Source organism: Taudactylus pleione, unplaced genomic scaffold (assembly GCF_031769625.1).
Source record: "Taudactylus pleione unplaced genomic scaffold, aTauple2 ptg000201l, whole genome shotgun sequence".
Classification (NCBI taxonomy): Eukaryota; Metazoa; Chordata; class Amphibia; order Anura; family Myobatrachidae; genus Taudactylus; species Taudactylus pleione.
Genome location: NW_028284603.1, coordinates 47,510,041 through 47,534,625, shown reverse-complemented (window position 1 = coordinate 47,534,625; position 24,585 = coordinate 47,510,041). Strand labels below are relative to the sequence as shown.

At 43.4% G+C, this 24,585-nt stretch overlaps 2 protein-coding genes across 3 annotated transcripts in view; one reads left to right on the top strand and one right to left on the bottom strand.

Annotated features, from left to right (window-relative positions):
* Positions 1–1,397: 1,397 nt before the first annotated feature.
* LOC148518360 (tyrosine-protein kinase Mer-like) overlaps positions 1,398–24,585 on the bottom strand; it is a 55,931-nt gene continuing 32,743 nt past the window's right edge. The window contains exons 5-6 of one of the 2 annotated variants that reach the window (XM_088477591.1): positions 5,732–5,925; positions 1,398–1,927 (exon numbers count right to left, since the gene is read on the bottom strand). In XM_088477591.1, the coding sequence (XP_088333717.1) occupies positions 5,825–5,925 (101 nt within the window). In that variant the 3' untranslated portion in view covers positions 1,398–1,927; positions 5,732–5,824. The remainder of the gene's footprint in view (positions 1,928–5,731; positions 5,926–24,585) is intronic. The other variant, XM_088477593.1, reaches the window with a different exon arrangement.
* Positions 5,952–22,807, top strand: LOC148518361 (protein kinase C delta type-like). Its single transcript, XM_088477433.1, has 8 exons — positions 5,952–6,270; positions 16,680–16,780; positions 17,499–17,669; positions 17,860–17,951; positions 18,761–18,823; positions 19,037–19,175; positions 20,955–21,227; positions 22,529–22,807. The coding sequence occupies exons 1-8, from the start codon at positions 5,952–5,954 to the stop codon at positions 22,805–22,807; spliced, it is 1,437 nt and encodes a 478-aa protein (XP_088333559.1).

Sequence of the window (24,585 nt, the reverse complement as noted above, 5' to 3'; positions counted from 1 at the left end):
TGCCTCTGGGCCACCTTACATCTAATTCATGTTTTAAAGAGTGAATAAATATTGTTACAACTTACAAGACTCTTCCTATAAAGGTCAACTTGATTTGGCTATAAACAATTACTTAAACCACAATAATATTCTTGGCACTGCCAAGGTTACTGAATGGAAAGCCCACAAACATGTAATCAGACAGAAGTGTTGACAAAATTGGTTCCCTCCTAAAAAAACAAAAGAAAACAAAGATTTTTTTAATAACATGAACAACATCACAATGTCATACAGAGATCATTATAAGGACTTTGGGCCTGATTCTTACAGATCGCTATTGCGATCGCAACTGCGATTACGCACGTAGTCTCACTGCCAAAATAACTGCAATCTGATGCCCACTTTACCTTACACACATCCGTAATACTTTGCATGTCTACGAAACATTGAGTACCATCGCAGCCTCACACACACTTGCACAAGGTCTGACCTTGCTCAGAAATTGATAACCTCATCATACGCAGTGAAAGCCCAAACTGCAAATGGCATCGCGGGTGCTAAGTTATGCACGTCCCTGTAACGGCGTTCAAATGCACTGGCACGTCTGCATTTCGCTGCCATCCCCCTGTCGCCACCCCCAAACGATCACTTCCTGTCAATCACTCTGCAATGGGTCTGTGTAGTCAGTGTAATCGCAGTCCGTTCGCAGTGAAGCCTTCGCGCACTGCGATGCATATGCATGCGCATAACAACAATTGGCCGATTGTGTGCATAATCGCAGTTGCGATCGGTAATGAAGCAGGCCCTTTGTTAGTATATGGTGTTTGTGGCTTGATTACAAAAAATAAAATAGTTGTGTCACGTGCAAGGGGTCACTTCACCTTTCATATCCATTCCAATTTTGAAACCTGCACTTTTGTATCCTGACTGTACCGTACACTTATCCACCCCCCCTCCTCTTTCTTTGTTCTTCCGCTTTACGTTGTTTATGTTGTTTTGTTTTTGTTTATTCTAAAAAATATATTTTTAATTACATTGTCCTTCGATTGATATTTGAATAAGACAAAGACCATAATTCTTGGATAAGACTTTTTTATTTTACTTTTAAACATTTTATATTATACTTTTCTATTATTTTGTATTTGAATTAATAGACTTTTACTGTTGTTCTTTCAGTCTTATTGTAATATCTTAATACTTTCAATAATGAACAATAATGAACAATTTACTGTATACAAAAAAAACAACTTTGGTGGTCAACAAGTACTACTGTGAAATTTTCTAACTTCTTTAGGTCCAGATTATCACTCGTTGGTCGTTACTAATCTTAAATGGTGCTCCAACCAATCAGCTCCTAACTGTCATTTTTCAAACACATGATAGTTAGGAGCTGATTGGTTGGAGCACCATTTAAGATTAGTAATGAGTGATAACAAGAATACAACTCATTGATAAATTGGGCCTCGGGTAAATAATTTAGGAACATTTTCATTCAAATACTGTCTCACTAGAATAACAGTTACACCTTACTATAATACATTTATACACTTTTTACAATGTTATCTATATGAGTATTGAGTCATGTTTATACAGCAAAGTTAGCTTTTCAAAGTCATCCAATAATCTACATTAAGCAATTCCCCACAGCAGCCATTTTGCCCTGGACCTATATCTATTAAAATGTAATTTCATCAGTTTCTATGAATTACTGATCACCAACAGAGAAATGAAATTGTATCTGAATAACAAACTTTGATCAAGTACCTTGTTTAACATTCTGTACACGGGTGAAACGAATAAATCAGCCCACTGTGATATATTAAAATGTACTGCATAGAAAACCCAGTCTTATCGGATAATAGGTCACTGGTATCCATGACAACGAGTTTTGTTGCACTCTTCTTGTCAGTTTTTTCCAATAGTCCTTAAAGGGATTTTTCCAAACGTACTGTAATGTAGAAAACATATTTTTGTTGATCACATACAGTAAGTGGGATGAAATCAGGACAAGTTGAGCAGAATCAATTTTACACATAACTATACGTATAAGCCCTACTGGGCTAAACTCCCACACTGCTAGATGATATGATATGAATCATTTGTTACATTTCCACTCTTAAGCGAATGTGATATCAATTATTATACTACTTTGTAACAATTCACATGCTGAGTAAAATATGTTATTTACAAAAGATACAATTTAGCTATGCAAACTAAAATTATAATATGGAAAATACTTTTTTTTTTTTTAGAGATTAACATTGTATTTTTTGGATTTTTTTAAGTAATTCAAATATTTATTTAAAATATGCAAAATAAACATTCTCATCCAAATATAGTATTATTATTTATTAACAGTTTCTTACATAGCGCAGCATATTCCGTTGTGCTTTACAATTGGAATATTAATAGAACAAAACTGGGTAATAACAGACAGATATATAGGTAGGAAGGCTCTGCTCGCAAGCTTACAGTCTATAAGGAAATAGGCGTTGATACACAAGGATAGGTGCTATATATTGCAATTTGGTCTGGCCAGAATGCAGTTTCTTGGTGGGCTGCATGATCCAGTCACACAGGAATGTTGGCCAAATATCAGGAGGATGTAAAAGAAAGACAGTGTGTGAGGTTATGTGTGGACTGTGAAAGGGGATGTAATTAGACATGGAAGCTATGAAGGTTATGTGGGCGGTTCTGGAATCTGATAAGCTCTGAAGAGGTGGGTTTTCAGGAAACGCTTGAAGGATTGGAGACTAGATGTAAGTCTTATTGTGCGTGGTAAGCCATTCCATAGAGTGGGTGCTGCCCGAAGAAAGTCCTGTAACTGTGAATGGGAGCAAGTAATGCGTGGGGATGAGAGACGCCAGTATGAGTTAATATTGGTTTGTAAATGGCCCCCATGTTAACATATTAGAATGTACTTGGAGTAATTATATATGCTAAAGATTGACTAAAGGTGGGTACACACTGAGATGATTTCGTTGGGATTTGGCCAAATTGTAACATCTTAGCGTGCATATCGTGCAGTATGTATGCACGAAATACCCCCTCCCATGGTCGCAAGTGTCATCATCAGATTTGATGTGCTGCATATCAAACCTGATGATATCGCTTGCTGCTCCATGCGTGTTAATGAAGGACGGAACGAGGGATTGTTCCATCGTTCATTCCATTGTTCTAATGTGTACCCTGAATATGATATGTCGACCTGTATCGTTCCGGTACACATACAGTAGTCTCAGTGTGTAGTCCTAGCAATAGGGTCACAGTCCTACCAATACTGTGCTTATTATTTATTGTAAGTGTTTTTTAATATTCATGCACATACCATGACTGGTTTACTCAAAACACATTTGAATAATATTGGTTTTATTTAGAAATGTGATATTCGCAATGGAGTTGGCTTCCTATAACACTCCTCTCAAATCAGATTGATATGATGCTCACATCATTATGGAGGACAATGCTCCTTCCTCAATCTGTGACTTTCTGGTTTGACTCCTCACATCAGAGCTGTAACTAGACTTTTTGGTGCCCTGTGCCAGAAAGATCAATGGCGCCCCCGTATTTTTCGAATAGGGACATAACGCACCCGAAAAAAGGGCATGGCCTCACGGGGAAGGGCCAGGGAAAAGATAGGAGAGTCCAGAAGATGCTGGGGATAAAATAAGAGGAAGCTACAGGTGAGAATGATAATAAACAGAAAATTGACAGGCCCGAACAGCGCCCCCTGTCCTGCGGTGCCCTGTGCCACGGCATCGGCCGCACTACCCTAGTTACGGCCCTGCCTCACATTATGACACTACCCCAGCCAAATCTAACCCTATACTCACTTAAACACAGTGCTGTCAGGAGCTCAGGCAGGCCCTAATAATGGGGAAAGAGGGCAGGCTCTTATAGCATGTGTGTGACACCACAAATGCATCGGTGTGTGATCGCAACATCTTTGTGGTCTGTTCATTTTCTCCCCAGAACCACAGGCCCACAGAAAGGCCCAGGCTTGGGTACTTTGTACTCACACCTCTAAGTACACAATAACACTAGTGGATACCACACTGCCTCCAACAAGATCCACACATTCCTGTCCTGAAATACTCTGTGTTGCTGTAAACATTATGATGTTTGACTACAGATTGTTCTGTCCCCTTATGCTTTAAAACAGAGGACATCCAGATGAAGACCAGAGGAAGATTAATAACCAAAAATATGCTGTAACTCTAATTATAATTGTTAAGTAATTTTTTATTACATAAGAAACCCAACATTTCAATGACAGCAAAAAATTGCTAATTAATAATACAATAATAAAACAAAATCAGATTTTGTGAACATGCAACAATGAAATACTGTATCTACTACTGTTATGTGTTAATTTCAATGACCAGCACCCACCTTACCTCCATCGTGCAAACCCATGCTTGTGAGTATTTCACATGGCTTACATAAATAAACAAGTATTTAATTTACAACAGAAGATACATCATAAAAGTCAAAGGCAAAAACTGATTAAAAATACTAATTCTAATGTAATTTATTAACTAAACACTACAAATGATTTGAAGAATTTTTTTGATAATTTTGTCCACAAATACTCTACCTACATGTAAAATAAAACATATTTGAAAATTGTTAAGTATTACTATATAAGACACAAGTAATGTTAATATATTCAGTATATTAGTGATGTCTGATGTCATTTCTTATAATCAGTGAGTTCTAACATCTTCATTTTAATATCTTTACTTTAATATTGGTAAGAAAAACGTATGTACGGGAGTAGATTGGGAAATGAATGTGGCGCTGAAAAAAATTCTATTCTGAAAGTACCCTATTTAGGTGGGAAATAATAAGGGTAGGTATGGCCAACACAAAAGAATGTTGAGTTAGCACACCTCTCCTAGCCACATCAGTGCAACATGGTAGGCAGAGTAACAGCAACTGTAGGTGTGGCCAACACAAAATAATGTGATGTTAGCACACCTCTTAGTCCTAGCTACATCAGTGGTAAGTGAGACTTATGCAACTTGGTAGGCAGAATATCAGCAACTGCAGGTGGAACCTGTCACAGCAGATGGAGCTAGGACACAAGTACTGCACTGCCTTGCGCTGGAGTCAGCACACCAGTGGGTGGAGTACAGCATTGATTAAATTACTAGTTCACCTAATCCAGCAGTTGTGGCAATTCCAAGATTAGCATTGAGGTAATAATAGCAGAGCCTGGGAGGTCCTTGCTGTACTGTGGAGTTCAATCACTAGCATCAACAATTCAATGAATGCTTTTTTTGTTTGAATTAAACAAAAATACTCTAATGAATGCACCATTCAAACTGTATTGTGAGTAAGGCAAAGCATATATTATACTATTTTGAATGTTAGAAGCATATTATACTAGTGACTAATACATTGGTCACTAGAGTTTATTGTATTGTACTGTATTGTAATTATATTGTGTATGACCACTAGTGACCACTTATATACAATACAGAGTGCATCTTAATGATTAACATACCATACAGACTGCATCATAATGAGTACCATACAATACAAAGATCATAATACATAAAGCATCCTAGTGGCTGAAAAACAATACATGGAACATTCTAGTGAACGATATACAATACAGAATGTGACAGTCAAATAAAGATAGTATCCTAGTGATATTCATTATAGAGAGCATTCTTGTTTTTTACCAATGAGGCCCTCTTCCAAGCTCAAAAATGTATATGAATTAATGTTTTTTTTTTTTAATTACCCTGATTTGGTGGTGGGCTGTCTGGTAAAGCATAGCTGGTGCCATCATCAGCTGCCATGCTGCTGTCACATGATCACCTGCTGCTGTTTACTTTCAAAACTCTGAGTGGCAGTTGGGAGTCAGAGACAGTTGGACTGTTGGCAGGATGGCGTCACATCTGGAGGAAGCCAGGAGCTCAGAGGATGAGGAGTTTTCTATTTACAAGAGAAGAAAGAAGATGATGGCTTTGAAGAAAAGACAGATATCTGACAGTTTGGAGGAGTCTTGGGCCATCAAGAAGGCCAAAAAGAGGATTTCCACCAAGTCTCCCAAGAAAGGAAGAAAGAAGTGCCTGCATGTGAAAAACAGCTCTGATGATGGGAGCCAGAAAAGTTTTTCTATGGATTATACCAACCAAAAGAGTGATAAGAGGAGGAAGAGAGAGGATCAGATAGAAGAAATTGGCATAGACAGTGGAATGATTGCAGACAGGAAGAGAAGGAAAACATCTGGGGAGGTCATTCACTTTGGTGACTCTAGAAGGAGACAGGAACGAGCAGGTATGGCCATATCAATATATAAGACATGACAACCAGTAGACTTGGAATAATACAAACCTTACAAGAAAACAACAAAAACAATCTGGACAGTTTAGACATCTCCCATTATCCACAATTACCACACCCATTTCCTATGAGAATCACACATCTGACAAATTATGTACCTTTTGCCTTTATAAAAAGTGGAACTGGTGGTAAATATGATAACCTTTATGAAGTAATTATTCAATATTATCTGAGGTAGTCATTTATGCCCATCACATGCAGTATAACAATATGAGGATTTGCGGCTGAAATTATGAATATAATTAGAAATATGTGTTTAATTTGGCTATAAGTCTTCTTTATCTGTTATTTTCCATCTCTTGGGTCTCTAACTGTTTGCTCAAGTTAGCATGGTCCAAGACTACATCTACTGCCCCTAAAGGGAATGTAATCATGGGTCCCACTTAGGGGTAAGGCCAACCACTAGTGAGGTGATATACTGCCATTAGTGGGGTTGTGGTAATTCCAACAAGAACTTGCTTAATGCTAAAGTGTAGTATATAAAGAAAAAGAGTTTCATATATTCTATGAAAGAGAACTACAGTGATGAAATGTGCATTAATCAATAAAAAACCTTAATTTATATGGATAAACATGCATTAATAAATACAAAAATGTACTTTGCTGTTCAAGGGACTACCTGGGACTGTCTGTTATTAGTCTTTTTTTACCTCGGATAATGATCTCTGTTGCTTTTCCTAAAAATATCACAGTTGGGGCTCTATTCAGCAAACACATTTCTACTAAACAATGCGGATATGAGTGTTACCACATTTTTCAGTACTATTCCCACTATACAGCAAAGTGTTACCAGAGAAGATAACGCAATTATCTTCTCCATTAATACCAGCTTGCACAGTATCACACTGTAGAGCAGAAGCCATTGCTCCCTACAGCTCTTTAACATTTTTGCAACTCATCAAGCATCAAAACATTAAATAAAGGTGTAGATGCTTATTTTATATAGTATCATCTCAGAATAGCGTCATATGAAGAAAAATCCTCCTTTCAGCCTGAAAACAACCAGGATAGAGGGATCTTGTACAATCAGTCCCTGTAGCCGTTCCAAGCAGTATAATGACACAGATTTGTAAAAAATGCTTATATAGATATATGTATATATTAGGGGTGAGCGGGTTCGGATTTCTGAAATCCGAACCCCCCCGATCCGAGTCCGATCCGAATCAGGCTCGACTTTTCCCGCCTGACTCGGATCTGAAATCGAGGCAAAACGTCATCATCCCGCCTTCCGAGTCTCGCGGGTTTTGGATCCTATATAAGGTACCCGCGTCGGCGCCATTTTCTCACTCGGCTGTGGACAGTGAAGAGGGAGGGTGGGAGTTAGGGCTGTGTAGTGTAGTGTAGTGCTGCTGTTGTCCACTACTTCAAAGTCCATAGGGGCTGGCTGTGTTGTGCTGTGCTGCTGTTGTTAATAGGGGCTGTGTCCACTACTTCAAAGTCCATAGGGGCTGGCTGGACTGTGTTGTGCAGTCAGTTCTCCATAGGGGCTGTGTCCACTCCAAAGTCCTGTGCAGTGTCCCAGTCCTAAAGGGGTGCTGTAGTGTTGTCCAGGGGGTGCTCTGTCCATCAGGGGTGCTCCCCCCAAGTGCTAAAAAAATAATATATTTTCTGTGTTTGTGAATTGTGTGCGCAGTAGCCGCACGTGCATCAACAAAGTAGTGCCAAGCGTGCGCCTGTGTCATAAGTAAAGGGCCAGCTGGCTTGACCGTTAAGGGTGCTGTAACCCCCGAAAGTACACTCCAGTCCAAACCAAAAAAAAAATTATTTTCTGTGTTTGTGAATTGTGTGCGCAGTAGCCGCACGTGCATCAACAAAGTAGTGCCAAGCATGCGCCTGTGTCATAAGTAAAGGGCCAGCTGGCTTGACCGTTAAGGGTGCTGTAACCCCCGAAAGTACACTCCAGTCCAAACCAAAAAAAAAATTATTTTCTGTGTTTGTGAATTGTGTGCGCAGTAGCCGCACGTGCATCAACAAAGTAGTGCCAAGCGTGCGCCTGTGTCATAAGTAAATGGCCGGCTGGCTTGACCGTTAAAGGGTGCTGTAACCCCCAAAGTACACTCCAGTCCAAACCAAAAAAAAAATTATTTTCTGTGTTTGTGAATTGTGTGTGCAGTAGCCGCATGTGCATCAACAAAGTAGTGCCAAGCGTGCGCCTGTGTCATAAGTAAAGGGCCGGCTGGCTTGACCGTTAAAGGGTGCTGTAACCCCCAAAGTACACTCCAGTCCAAACCAAAAAAAAAATTATTTTCTGTGTTTGTGAATTGTGTGCGCAGTAGCCGCACGTGTATCAACAAAGTAGTGCCAAGCGTGCACCTGTGTCATAAGTAAAGGGCCGGCTGGCTAGACCGTTAAAGGGTGCTGTAACCCCCGAAAGTACTCTCCAGTCCAAACCAAAAAAAAAATTATTTTCTGTGTTTGTGAATTGTGTGCGCAGTAGCCGCACGTGCATCAACAAAGTAGTGCCAAGCGTGCGCCTGTGTCATAAGTAAAGGGCCGGCAGGCTTGACCGTTAAAGGGTTCTGTAACCCCCAAAGTACACTCCAAACCAAAAAAATATATATTTTCTGTGTTTGTGACTTGTGTGCACTGTGGCTGCACGTGCATCATCAAAGGAGCAGCGCCAAGCGTGCGCCTGTGTCCCATAAGTAAAGAGCTGGCTGGCTCATTTCTTAAAGGGTGGTGTAACCCACAAAGTGCACTACTCTCCAGCAAAAATAAAAAAATATTTTCTGTGTTTGTGTGCGCTTTAGCCGCACGTATATATCAATATAACATAAATGGAGGACCAAACTTTCTCCGATAAAAATAAAATAGGGAAAGATCAAGAACCACTTCCTCCTAGTGCTGTTGCTGCTGCTGGGAGTTGTTCATCATCCCAGAGAGGAAGTAGGAACATCACTACTTTTACTAAACAATTGACCCTCCAACAGTCCCTAGCGATGAGGATGAAGTACGACAGCAGTCATCCTGAAGCAAAACGTATAACTGAGGCCTTGACTGCTATGTTGGTGTTAGACGTGCGTCCGGTATCCGACATTAGTGCAGTGGGATTTAGACAATTGATGGAGGTAGTGTGTCCTCGGTTCCAAATCCCGTCTAGATTCCACCTGCATCCTCAAAGCAGCAGCGACAAGCGTGCGTCTGTCTGTTAAAGGGTGGTGACACCCTCAAAGTGTGCTACACAAACAATTAAAATATTGTTGTTTTTTTTTCTGTCTTTGTGAATTGTGTGGGCTGTAGCCGCACCTGCATCCTTAAAGCAGCAGCGACAAGCGTGCGTCTGTCTGTTAAAGGGTGGTGCAACTCTCAAAGTGCTCCAAAAAATAAAAAACTATTTTTTTAATGTGTTTGTGACTTGTGTGCGATGTAGCCGCACTTGCATCCTCAAAGCAGCAGCGACAAGCGTGCGTCTGTCTGTTAAAGGGTGGTGACACCCTCAAAGTGTGCTACACAAACAATAAAAATATTCTTCTTCTTTTTTCTGTCTTTGTGAATTGTGTGGGCTGTAGCCGCACCTGCATCCTTAAAGCAGCAGCGACAAGCGTGCGTCTGTCTGTTAAAGGGTGGTGACACCCTCAAAGTGTGCTACACAAACAATAAAAATATTCTTCTTCTTTTTTCTGTCTATGTGAATTGTGTGGGCTGTAGCCGCACCTGCATCCTTAAAGCAGCAGCGACAAGCGTGCGTCTGTCTGTTAAAGGGTGGTGACACCCTCAAAGTGTGCTACACAAACAATAAAAATATTCTTCTTCTTTTTTCTGTCTATGTGAATTGTGTGGGCTGTAGCCGCACCTGCATCCTTAAAGCAGCAGCGACAAGCGTTTCGTCTGTCTGTTAAAGGGTGGTGACACCCTCAAAGTGTGCTACACAAACAATAAAAATATTCTTCTTCTTTTTTCTGTCTATGTGAATTGTGTGGGCTGTAGCCGCACCTGCATCCTTAAAGCAGCAGCGACAAGCGTGCGTCTGTCTGTTAAAGGGTGGTGACACCTCAAAGTGTTCTACACAAACAATTAAAATATTGTTCTTTTTTTTTCGGTCTTTGTGAAATGTGTGGGCTGTAGCCGCACCTGCATCCTTAAAGCAGCAGCAACAAGCGTGCGTCTGTCTGTTAAAGGGTGGTGTAACTCTCAAAGTGCTCCAAAAAATAAAAAACTATTTTTTTAATGTGTTTGTGACTTGTGTGCGATGTAGCCGCACTTGCATCCTCAAAGCAGCAGCGACAAGCGTGCGTCTGTCTGTTAAAGGGTGGTGACACCCTCAAAGTGTGCTACACAAACAATAAAAATATTCTTCTTTTTTGTCTTTGTGAATTGTGTGGGCTGTAGCCGCACCTGCATCCTTAAAGCAGCAGCAACAAGCGTGCGTCTGTCTGTTAAAGGGTGGTGTAACCCTCAAAGTGTGCTACACAAACAATAAAAATATTCTTCTTTTTTGTCTTTGTGAATTGTGTGGGCTGTAGCCGCACTTGAATCCTCAAAGCAGCAGCGACAAGCGTGCGTCTGTCTGTTAAAGGATTACATCGGTGACAGCATCCAAGTAGGCATGTCAGACAGTCCGTACCTGTACTGGCAGGAAAAAGAAGCAATTTGGAGGTCCCTGTACAAACTGGCTCTATTTTACCTGAGTTGCCCCCCCTCCAGTGTGTACTCCGAAAGAGTGTTTAGTGCAGCCGGGAACCTTGTCAGCGAAAGGCGTAGGAGGTTGCTTCCACAAAATGTGGAGAAGATGATGTTCATAAAATGAATTATCAACTCTTCCAGGGAGACCAGCCTCCAGAACGTACAGAGGGACCTGTGGTTCCAGCAGGGACGAATTAATACTCTGTGAGGATGAGGATGTACACACTGAAGAGGGTGAGGAATCGGTGGATGAGGAGGATGAGGATGACATCTTGCCTCCGTAGAGCCAGTTTGTGCAGGGACAGATAAATTGCCAGCTTGTTTTGTGGGGGCCCAAACGAACCAATCATTTCAGCCACAGTTGTGTGGCAGACCCTGGCGCTGAAATGATTGGTTTGTTAAAGTGTGCATGTCCTGTTTATACAACATAAGGGTGGGTGGGAGGGCCCAAGGACAATTCCATCTTGCACCTCTTTTTTTTCTTTGCATTATGTACAGTTTGGGGCCTAGTTTTTCAATGCCATCCTGTCTGCCACTGCAGTTTCACGCCTAGATGGGTCACGTGTTTGTGCCGCCCACTCGTGTCGCTTCGCATAGTCATCCAGCTACCTCGGTGCAACCTTTTGGACATAAAAACACTATTGTGAGGTTTGAGGTATTCAGAATAGACTGGAAATGAGTGGAAATTAAGGTTATTGAGGTTAATAATAGCATAGGAGCAGAAAAACCTACAAATTCTGTGATTTTAGCTGTTTTTATGCTTTTTTTCAAAAAACTACAGATCCAAAACACAAAACCCAGAACCCAAAACACGGAAGGGTGGTTTTGGCAAAACCAATCCAGATCCAAAACACGAAGAAAGATCCAGATCCAAAACCAAAACACAAAACACGAAAAGTGGCCGGTGCACACCCCTAGTATATATATATATATATAGCCCATCCCTGAGCTTTTTTATATTTTGCTCCTCTTTATACACTCCTCTATAGAAACTCCAAATGGAGATGGAGGAGCATGTTGGGAAGATAAGCAGTATGTATTCAAGCCAGAATAGCACCAGGAAGGCTAAAAATGGTGGAAAAATGGGCGTGGACACTTAAAAATGGGGCATGTCAACATGACACACACCTTTATCGTCACTCTGACCATTCCTTTCCATATGCACCTTAACCCCAGTAGTGCCCCTTATACAGTACCCCCAGTACACAATGTCCCCAGTTGTGGTCCCTCTTATGCAGGCCCATAGTAGTGCCCCTTTTACAGTACCCCCAGTAGTGGTCCCCCTTAAGTAGCCCCCCATTAGTTCCCCTTATACAGTGCCTCCAGTATTGGTCCCCCTTATGCAGCCCCTTATTAGTTCCCCTTATTCAGTGCCTCCAGTAGTGGTCCCCCTTATGCAGGCCCCCAGCAGCGATCCCACCTATACAGGGTCCCCTGTAGTGGTTCTCCCTATTTAGTGCCCCCAGTAGTGGTCCCCTAGTAGTAAGCCCCTTATATAGTGCCCCCAGTAGTAGTTTCCCCCCAATAGTAGTCCCCAGTAGAGGTTCCCCCTCCCGATGCAGTACCCCCAGTAGTAGCCCCCCCAGTAATGGTGTCCCCAGTAGTAGCTCCACCCCCAGTAATGGTGTCCCCAGTAGTAGTAGCTTCCCCCCAGTAATGGTGCCCCCAGTAGTAGTAGCTCCACCCCAGTAATGGTGTCCCCTGTAGTAGTAGCTCCCCCCCAGTAATGGTGTCCCCTGTAGTAGTAGCTCCCCCCCAATAATGGTGCCTCCAGTAGTAGTAGGTCCCCCCCAGTAATGGTGTCCCCAGTAGTAGGAGCTCCCCCCAGTAATGGTGTCCCCAGTAGTAGTAGCTCCCCCCCAGGAATGGTGTCCCCAGTAGTAGTGGCTCCCCCCTAGTAATGGTGTCCCCAGTTGTAGTAGCCCCCCCCCAGTAATGGTGTCCCCAGTAGTAGCTCCCCCCCAGTAATGGTGTCCAATGCAAAACTAATCCATATGCACTGTCAATATGCAGCCCTGCAGCACCACCACTCCAGTCCCTCCACACTACAGAATCCTATCTATGACACTTATGTATGAGACCTGACCCTCCCTAGCTGGCAGTCCCAACCAGTCCATAGCATCTGACAGTCACTGAATGGCAGCGCAGCAGCTGACTGAAACACACACTAACTGTGAGATGCGGTAAGCAAAATCAATTAATTTAATTAGATTTGCATTGGATTTACATATAGAATATTATGGGATAGTATTTAAAACAAAAACGCTGTGCTGCTACTGCCATATATATATAACATAAAAAAATGGGTATAAGCAGAGGGTGGCTTTAAAATGGTCTATCTATCTCATATCTATCTATCTATCTCATATCTATCTAATATCTGTCTATCTCATAGCTATCTATCTACAGTATCTATCGATCGATCTATCTATCTATCTATCTCATTTTTATCTATCTATCTCATATCTATCTATCTATATCACATCTACATACCTCCCAACTGGATGTGGGACATCCCGTTTTTCTGGGACTGTCCCGCTGTCCCACCCGCGGGCCGCAGTGTCCCGCGGTGGGGGGGAAGTTGGGGAGAGCACAAACCGCTCTCCCCAAGCACGTCCCCCAAAGTGAAGAAAATGGGGGAAGTCGCGAGGCTCTTTCCCATTTTCCATAGATACCTAGCTAAGTTAGAATGTTGGGAGGTATGCATCTATCTATCTATGTCACATCTATCTATCTATCTATCTATCTATCTGTCTCCTATATCATATCTATCTATCTATCTATCTATCTCATATCTGCCTCATCTATTTATTTATGTCTCCTATATATTTATCTCTCTATCTATGTCACATCTATCTATCTATCTATCTATCTATCTATCTATCTCATATCTGTCTCATCTATTTGTCTATGTCTCCTATATCATATTTATCTCTATCTATGTCACATCTATCTATCTATCTGTCTCCTATATCATATCTATCTATCTATCTATCTCTCTATCTCTCTATCTCTCTATCGTGGGGTCCTGGGCAAGTTATAGATGATAAAGTGGTTACTTCTGCAACATATGACTTGCAGTAGTGGTGTTGGCATTATGTGGCAATACAGGGGTGACAAAGGCTCATTGTCTCTGTAATATGTATGGGGGTATCTCTGTTCAGTGTATAGCTAATATATATATGGGGGTATCTCTGTTCAATGTATAGCTTTAACACGTGTTTTGGCAAATGCAGGGGAGATATATGTGGCTGAGGGGGGTCAAGGGGGCCCCCAGAGATATCAGTGTACCAGGCCCCAAGATTTCTGTTGGTGGCCCTGCCCATGGCTCAACTGAAGATATACCCTTAGTGACCTTCTGTAGCTTGTTTTCTGCTGTCATGTCCCCTCAATCTGTATATCCTCCCCCTCAGCCTGATGGCCTTAGGTTATACTGTAGGTATGTGATTTATACCTGTTATTCATGTGCAGTCCTCTCACCTCTGCAGCTGCTTAGCACCACCTAGCCTTAAATTGCCCCACCAGCCATAATGCAATCACTATGTGTCGGGGGGAGGGGGTGATTACTCCTTCTAGATAGAAAATGCAGCATTTCCCTTTTATCATGCATTGTTAGGGGATATCGGGCATAGGGGACTAGATAGTGATAACCACACCCAGTGCTGTTACATGGCTATGGAAATAGGATGCTTAATTTAAAGGGGCAGCAGGCATAATTACTATGAGAAAGAGATTGTGCTCTCCTGCATGGGCACCTTACAGCTGACTACAATAGGTACATGTTTACTGCTGAAGAGTATGTGGTTTTATCCAGTTATTTACATATGGGGCAGGATTTAGTGCAGTAAATGGTTTGTCACAACTAAAGGCCCCCATACATCAGGGATTGATTGCAGCAATCGTGCAATTTGCAATTGATTGTGTAGATAAATCTTTCCCTTTTTCAATCGATTCTGGCAATTCTGCAATCGATTGAAAAAGGGAAAGATTTTTATACACAATCGATTGCAAACTGCACGATTGCTGCAATCAAGCTCTGATGTATGGGGTCCTCTTACCTCTGATATCTTGAATCACAGTTAACATGACCCATTCCATTAGATACAAAATGCTCTGCTCCTTGGGTCCCACCTAATGTATGATTGCAGTCACCTGTGCTGAACTAGGTAATTGATGAGATAGGTGTTTCAGCACAGGTGTCTGCAATCATAAATTAAGAGGGAAGTCCAGGAGCAGAGCATTTTATTCCTAATGGAATGGTCACGTTGGAGCATACTTACCGACTTTTCTGCAGGGGGCTTCGGGAGGGGGCTGCCAGGTCCATCCAGCAGGGAGGATGGAGGCGGTTCAGGTAGGCGGAGCGGGGGCGTTCAAATGCGATCGCATCATAGTGGCCCCACCCCCCACTTTAGAATGCCAATATTACTGGCATTATAAGGCAGGGGGCGGGGCTATGATGACGAGATTCAGTGTGAATCGCGCCATCGCACCCCCGGACCGCCCACTTTTGCGGGTTTGCGAGGTGCCGGAGGCCATTCCGGGGGACTTGCCTAGTCTTGCGGGGTGCCGGGAGCAGCACCCGATTATCGGGAGAGTCCCGGGAGAGTAGACAAGTATGCATTGGAGGGTCTGAGTTAAGCTGTCAGTAACCCGGGTTATATGAATAAATAGCATAATACATTCTGTTTGCTGCAACAAACTTTGCTGCATCTGTAAAACCATAATCTTTTACCACCTTAAATAAACTAGTTAATTACAAGCATGATAACAGCTGACTGCATGCAGCTGGATAATGATCATGAGTCTGGTTTTAAATGCAGAGTGCAATGCGAGTTGGCCATAATAGCTCCAGCATTGCATATATGGAACTAAGGGCCTGAAACAGCATGGATCGCAATTGCAACTGCATACGCATATCGGTCAATGGTGCATACTGCGCATGCGTATGCACCGCAGTGCGCATGTGAAGGTTAGCATTGCATTTACACATGCAGATAGAAAGCCATCGCAGAGTGAGTAATGGGATGTCAGTGTTTGGGGGTGGTGACGAGGGAGTGGTAGGAGAAACCCAGGCGTGCCTGTCCGTTTGAACGCCATTACATGGGTGTGCATACATTAGCTACTGTGACGACATATGCAGTCACTGCATGCAACGGAATGATGACCGGGCCGCAGTGCAGTAAGGGAGACCAGCTGACCGGAGGGAGGACATCACTGGAGCCCTGAACACCGGTACCTGGACTCAGGTAAGTAAATTTTTTTTTTACTTTTTTTTTGCAGTGTATCAGCGTGTGGTCTGTTTAGACCACACAGCTGATCACTGGGACCGACTCCGGGCTCTGCTCTGCATGTTAGAGCGGAGCAGGAGTCCGGTAACCGGGGAGACCCTGGATAACGCCACGTGGCGTTATTATCACAGGGCCTCCCCAGGTATATTTTTCACAATTTATTTTTAGTAACTTGCACACAGATTGCATTTCCCATTCCAATTATGGGAAATGGGATCTGATTACTAAAAATAAGTGATACGTAGGGGTTGGAGTAGAATTTTACGAATTCTACTCCAATTGCTCTGTAGTAGCTTTAGGTGAAACTAAAATAATGTGAAAAGGGTGTGAAAACACCCTTTTTCACTTAATTTTAGTAAAACTAATGATAATAAATAGAGCCCTAACTCTGAATAGTAAATGTTACATTGTTCACTTTTTTATCCCTATAAGGAGGAAGTGGTGTTAAGGAAGCTGCTCCTGGAGAAACAGTCTCTACATACATCAAGAGGCTGTTCTTCTGCCATCTACTGGGCCAGGGCAGCTTTGGGAAGGTAAGTCATGTGACTGTGGTTACATAACTCAGGTAACAACTGTGTGACTCAGACATTGTAGTAAAGGAGGCATCATGAATATATTATCATTGTCACTCCATGTATGTCATTAAGCATCACCATAAAGCAGTGGGGCAGGGCCAGATTAAGGCTTGTGGGGGCCCCATAAATTGCGGGGGCCCCTTCAAGCCACATGGAGCTTCCCCCCTTCCCCCTAAGCCTTCTGCCCTCCTACCCCCAAAGCCTCTGCCGCTGACTTACCTGAGTGATGGCGTGCGGGCGTGACCTCCTCCCGGCAGAGCTACTGCCTGGTCCTCCAATCGGCGTCACGGACGTAATGTGTCACGTGGCGCTGGTGCGAAGAAGACTTGGGAGCCGCTCTGAGCTGTATGCAGCGGCACTGTCACTGGACACCTGTTCTCGGCAGTGTCACACTGATCCTGTGTGGGGGCCCCTCTGTGTGTGGGGCCCAGGGATAACTGCCCCTGTTGCCCCCCCTTAATGCGGCCCTGCAGTGGGGTCAGGACTTAATGGCACTATTCCCCTCAGTCACATCATTAATCTGGGAATATTCTGGAGTCTCATTCCAGGAAAGTAGCCGGGTAGGCCTTACAATATACCGCTAACCTCTAAAGATATGGAGCTACCTGGATGCGTATGGAGGTAATAAAATGTAAGTAGAAATATGATTGTGTGTGTATGCCTCTATCACCTGTAGGTCCTGCTGGCGGAGGACTCTCTGACTGGTCAGCGACTGGCAGTGAAGGTCATCAAGAAGAGAAAGCTGCTATTGAAGGACCCGGAGCTGGTGTTTGTGGAGCGCAGGGTGCTAGAGGTTGCGTCTGGTAGTGCCTTCCTCATCCATGGTCACCTTGCCTTCCAGACCACGGTACAGTGTATTTTAGACAAGGATCATTAGTTAGAATTCTTTATTTATATTCACAAATTTAACATAAATGCAGGTTTCATCTCTTCTTGGGTAATAATGTTACTATGAGCCAGTACGCTCACTTGGAGTTGTTGCCATGTTCTCCTAATAAAATGTATTATATGACTATTGTGTATGTCCAATCAAACAGAACCATCTATTTCTGGGTCTGGAATACGCGAGTGGCGGGGACTTATACCAGTTCCTGCAGAGGAAAGGCTGCTTGGACATCACCAGCGCAACGTAAGCACCTCAAATACAACAGACATGTACTGAAATGAACTGTAACAGGGTGTGCAGAGATAGGGACAGTATAAGGGTTGTACACCTTTTGTAAATTCCCCTTACTATTTCCTACCCCTACACCTTTACCCAAAGCTGGGATGCTAGATGGCCCAGCAGCTAACATTACTGGGGTACCTTGTCCTTATCAATAGAGCTTGTTTAAGATAATAATACTCAGTTTTGAGCTGCATTACATTGAAAGGAGTTAGACTTAAATAAAATGCAGACTTTAATGTACATGCCCCCATCCCATACACCTGGGCCATCCTCTCCAGGGAATGGCAAATGTTCAATGTACGGTCTGATCACCTTAATTTGGTCTTTATGTGGAATGTGAGTATGGATAGAATAACATGCAGGGGCACAGAGAGAAGGGGGAGCAGAGACTAATTACCGGGGCCTGGACTTGTTTGAGGGGCTTGGCAGGGTGCCTGGGCCAGCTGTCGAGGGGGATAAACACCCCCCTTTGCAGGTGCACATAGTGTTTTCCACTAATTTTTTCAGGGGGATTTGACCACACCCCCTATATATCACCTGGTCCCACCATTGTCTTGATAGCCCTGCTAACATATGGCCTATTAGATCATGGAATGTCTTGCATATATGTCAATGTGCTGATCATGTGGGGGCATAGTTGTGAGAATGTGTCAGTGATAACAGGGTGTCATGTGACAGGGGCAGTGTATGACATAAGGGGGTAAGTGGGGATATCAGGTTTTCTACCTTTTTCTAATGTCAACAAGTTACAATAATTTCTTCTCTTTAAGGTTCTACGCAGCTGAGATCACATGTGGTGTACAACACCTGCACTCTAAGGGTATCATCCATCGGTAATTATACTAATAATTCCAATTTCATACATAATCAGGTCACAGTGATGTGCACTTTCTTATTACGCTTAAAGTAAGAACTGAAATCACTGTAATCACTAGGTGGCGCTGTCTGCAAAATGTGACTCCTGTAATACTACTAGTAATTCATGTACAGTATATATTTCTCACTAGACAAAACAGTTCTCATTTATCATAAATCTTTCTTTATAGAGACCTAAAGCCAGATAACATCCTGATGGCAGAGTCTGGTCATCTGAAAATTGCTGATTTCGGACTGGCAATCGATAACATCTTTGGTGACCAGACAGCCACAGCCTACGCTGGAACCCCTGGATATATGGCACCAGAGGTGAGGGGTATAATATATTATTACTATCAGCAGCATATGCTCCGGCTTACGCCTGGCAGATGTAACATACATTTATTACATTATTATTCAATGTTTTTTGCCATTTGTTTTGACTGCAAAATACAGTGTATACATCACTTTTAGACATAAATTGTAAAAATCTTTTCTAAAACATAGAAAAAACTCTCCATATGGAGAAAAAAATGGTTACACCACACACAAATAAAACATTATGGGCCTAAGTCAGAGGTGGGAGCAGACGTGTCTGTGTCTTTGGTGATCGCCCGTATGTGATACTATGTAATGCCACTACACAGTCCTTCCCTGGTGTACATCTGTGTGTGCAAGGACTGAGACGTCACTATGGGCATATGTAGATGCTGTAATACTGCCTGGTGCATCTGTAGTCACCACCATCGGTAACACCATAGAAACTTATACCAGCCCTATGGCAGGTGCAGATTATACAAGTATGGCCTCGCCGTGAGTGATTGAGCACCCATGTACACAAACACGTTACTGACACGCCCATAAGACAGACCATCTCTGTGCATCTGTTTAGCCACCTCCCAGTCACCACCCAGGAATGCCAAGCACTTCTCCTAGAAATGTCTGATGGTGTGCAGCTCATCAGTGTCTTTGTGCGCACACACTGTGTAACACATGCGCCGTAGGAGTTTTAGGGATTTTTGGGTAAGCGCAGTAGCAAAACATTGCCCAACTCTGTGACCATCGGCATTGCGTCCAATTCAGAAACAGGCCCTATATGTCCTGCCAGCATAAGTGGTGCATTCGCCATCATTCATTGACAAGTGGGTCGCTAGTGCTGGTGATCATCATCATCAGTGAATGTGCACACGTCCCTGATCTACCCCAAATAATAATTCTGGCCTCCATCTGTTCATAGCTGTGTCATCACACCTTTATTGTACTCTTAATAAGAGCATCACTGACCTGCCTACCCAGGAGCAAGCATGTGTGACAGCAGTGCTGGGGAAGGACTCTGTGGCACCCTGTGCCAGCCCCGCCCATGAATATGTGACTTCATTGTGTTACGACACTCCAGGCAGCTCTACAGGCTGCAGGGTGTGTGTTTGTAGTGATCAGGCACCCTGCAAGCCAAATACAGGAGCCTGGGACAGAGACAGTGCCATACCAAGGGCCCTGCACAATGACACTGCTCACACTTCCATAGTGACATCACTGAGTGGCAGATTCACTGTGAGTTCTGTCCGTGGAACATGGCTAAGGATGGCCATCAACCATCGATATTTAACAAGCATTAATGGTTTACTACCGATGGGCGATGGTTTTGCTATCAATTGCAGAGAACCAATGGAGCTCAATGTTTTTTTTTTCTACAGAGAGACAAGGAGCTTAGCTGCGCCCCCTGGTAGCCTGCTAAGTCCCACCCCATGTTTTATATTGGCCCGCGACCCACTATTTACTAGGCAGCAGTGGCCATCAAGTGGTGCAAACCATCAATGGTTTTCCATAGATGTTTTGTTTTGCACCATCGATGGTTATCATTGATGGCACCATGGAAGGTGACCATCAATAGAAAGCGCTATATGACCATTCCTAGTCACGGTTGTGACGTTTTTAGCCACTTTGAGCAATTTGCGGCAAAGACTCAGCTAATAGAATGCTGCCCAAAGTAATACCTACTGAAAGTGGGATGATAATAGCAAAGAACTAGTGCCAATGAGACACAGACACATGGCATATAGTAGATAATGATAGAGCAACAATGTGCTATAATATCTCTCTCTATGGTAGATGCTGGCAGGAGAGGAGTACAACGCTGGAGTGGATTGGTATTCATTTGGTGTCATCATTAATGAAATGTTTACCGGAACCCGTCGCTTCCATCCCAGACGGTTCCACAAGGCAGGAGCTGTGGCTAAAGACATCGTTAAGCAGCTCCTGTGTAAAAATCCATCCAGGCGTTTGGGAGTCACCGGAAACATCCGCCAGCATCCTTTGTTCCAGCGTATGGATTGGGTCTCGCTGGAAGCCCTTAGACTCCCACCACCACATGTCCCTGACCTAGTAAGTATAGGAAAAAAAGCAGTTTTGCACAATTAATGCATTTAAAGATAATAAGGGTCATTTACATATATAATAAAATGATGAAGGTCAACTATCATTTTATGATGAGAGGACATCGCTCAGCCTATCTACATGGTGATCACTGTGGCATTACTTGCTTTATTTAGCTAATGAAATAACTGCAATCACATTGCACCCATATGTAGTAAGTGATTTCATGTACATTATTATATTGAGTCCAGCCACTGCAAACATGGAACTCCGGAGAGCTGAGTATTGAACATGGGTGCAGGGTGTATGGTCAGGGCAGCTACTAGGGGGGCACATGCCCTTGATGCTGGTCTTGGGGGCACTGAGAACAGGCTGCTGATCGGGGGCCTAGGCACCTGGCTGTTAGTGTGAGTTTGGAGCCGCACGCCAAGACTGGCAGGCAGCTGCCCTGCAGAGACACAGAGCTGCAATCATTCTCATGTAGCGCCAATCGAAAGCCAATCAGAGCTCGTGGACCAGCTGCAAATCAGCAGTGGCTGCCGGTCTGCAAGTTCTGATTGGCCCGTGACCGGTGTCACATTAGAATGATGGTGGTTTGTCTCTCAAGGGCTGCAGACGGTTGCCTGCCAATGCAGGCATGTGGCCCGAAATCCTTAGCTGGAAAGCAAGCTTGCCAATGCGGCGTGCAGCTCCAAATTTTAGGGTGAGGGGCTTCAAATCCTGGGAACAAGGTGAAAGGCTTTGGGGAAGGAAGGGGGACATAAATGTGTAAGGTGCATTATGGTGGGTATTGTGGCATAATGTGTAAGAGGGCATTATTATGGCATAATGTGTAAGGGGTATTAAGGTGGCTTAATGTTTAAGGGGCATTACTGTGGCATAATGTGTAAGGGGCATTAGTGTGGCATAATGTGTTGTAAAAGGGACATTACTGTGGTATAATGTGTTGGGGGCATTACTGTGTGGCGTAATGTAATACATGAAACCACACACCCTTTTGAGGAGTGCACATGCATTGCACGTAAAAAAATGTCTTTGTTGTTTTTTTGGGGGGGAGGGGCCAAATTACTGCCTTCCCGCCGGTGAGAAAAATCCTAGTTTTGACCCTGGTATGGTTTGGGCCCCAGTAGACTTTGCAGCCTACAATATATGCACTGCACACCCCGCACCCTTATAGAGAGGCCACTGAGCAGAACCACATTACACTAGTCTGTGCTATCACATCTTACTTTTTTCTTTCATTTTCAGCTTTTATGAATTTGAAATCAGATTTTAGTACATGGATGTTTATTTGTCTCTTCTTCCTGTAGCCCACCATTGAACACAGCTCCCGAGGATGTAACATCGAGGAGATGGAAGCAGCAGAGGCTCAGATAACACCACTGAGCTCAATAGACCAGGAGCTGTTCAGAGGGTTCTCATATGTGGGCTCCAACTGGAGGACCATCCCCAGAACACCAGCCTTCCACCTGCATGGAGCGAGATGGCCTAACACCTGGAAGATGGTTATGGAACGAAGAGATGGTTTCAGGCTGATGGTTTTCGTATTCATGTTTATATTTTATGTGTATATTCTCTATATAAGTTGAGTATAATTTTAACACATTTTCTTTTCTATTCTTCTGAGGTCACCTCTGAGGATGTGCTCTACAGATTATGTCACCACCTCCCAGCAGGAATAGTTTAGACTTCTCGCTGGATGAAGAAGGTAAATTCTAAGAGGGTGACTTATACATCTCAGGGCTCATATCTGTCACTCAGCAAATCACTTGATTGATGCTGATGATAATATTGAACTTTGAGTTTTTATAGTCAGCTCCTCTATGAAAGTGTCTTAATTATTAGATTCATACACAGCCATGGTTGTTCATGAGATCTCTGTTGGCATTTTAATATAGAGTACCCCATACTTCAATCTCTGTAATTCAAAATCAGGCCCCATATCTCCGATGACATTATAATATAGAATATTCCCCTCCTTACCAATCTCTGCAATAATGCTAAATGAGACCGTAGATCTCTAGCAGCAAAATATAATATACATAATATAATACAGTATAATATAATTTAAATCTACCTTCTATATAATATAATATAAAATCAGATCTCTGAAGTAATTATGAGACTGAGCCAGGGCTGTTTCTAGAGAGGAGGGGGCCCGTGTGCAGTCTCCGACACGGGCCCCCTCCTCTCCGCCCGGCGGCCGGCAGTGCACTGAGCTGTGCGCGGCCAGCGCTGGAGTTACAGACTCTGGGCACTGCAGCGGTGGCCATTTTCCCTGTACTGCGCATGCGCAAAAAAACGGGACAATGTCTAGTCGTTTTACAGCGAAGGACCCGCGCACCGACGTGGGACTCCGGAGAGGTATGTAATATTATGGGTGCAGGGTGTGCGGTGCGTGGCCCCCTTGGACCCAGGGGCCCATGTTCCCCGCACACCCTGCACCCATTATAGATACGCCCCTGGACTGAGCCCACTCCCAAAAGTTTATTGGTATAATTATTATGGAATTAGATCACATATCTATAGGGTGAAACAATTAAATAACTTGCCCCTCCTGTGGTGTCTTGCTGTCTGTCTGTGCACTGTACAGGCCATGTGACAGCAGCCTGCACTCTGATTAGTGGATAGTTTCAGACATTCACTAATTAAAGTATGGAGACCTCCAGCTACTCCATCTTGTGAATGACCAGCACCATCCACCAATCAGTTTGCTACTGTGTAAGATGATCTCATACCCAGTCACTGTGCAGCCACACAATGTATGACTGAACTTGGGGAAGGGGATGGCCTATCCCATTTGGTTACGCGCCTGCTGTCTGTGTGATAATAGGTAATGCAGGATAGGGAATATATTACCTCACATACTGATTAAATGAGTAAATGAACAATAACATCCTGTGCATCCCTTGTTTCATCATATAGGGGCCTATTCATCATCACTTAATTTCTACAAAAGCAGGGGAAAATGAACATTTTCACCTGCAATTGTAGAAATTAAGTTATCGGGCCATTCATCAAGAAGGTGTCTGTGATATCTTCTGTTTACCTTCCTCACGCTGAATGGGCCATTGTCCCCATACACTAGTATGGGGTCAGAATTAATCAAGCTCCGAAAATACAATATTTTCGGGACTTGAGTGCGGGAGCATTCGCCATCTTTAGATGACAAGTACTCCGGTTCCGGGCTCACAGCCTACTCCTTTCCTATGGAATGAGTCCCGGATAGCAAAGAGGGTTCTTTCGGATCCCTCCAACCCTGTCCGACTCCCTTCTCTAGACGACGGGGCTCTTATGCGCATACGTGACCTGTAGGTTACACATGTGCACTTGTCTCACTGCTCTGAAAGGAACAGTGAAACAGTTC

What these genes read in the sequence shown, in the direction of transcription:
- LOC148518361 (XM_088477433.1), top strand. Translation starts at nt 5,952, where the DNA reads ATGGCTTTGAAGAAAAGACAGATATCTGACAGTTTGGAGGAGTCTTGG. An exon ending in CTGGATATATGGCACCAGAG is followed by an intron (nt 19,176 to 20,954) that starts GTGAGGGGTATA and finishes TCTCTATGGTAG; the next exon opens with ATGCTGGCAGGAGAGGAGTA. An exon ending in CACCACATGTCCCTGACCTA is followed by an intron (nt 21,228 to 22,528) that starts GTAAGTATAGGA and finishes TTCTTCCTGTAG; the next exon opens with CCCACCATTGAACACAGCTC.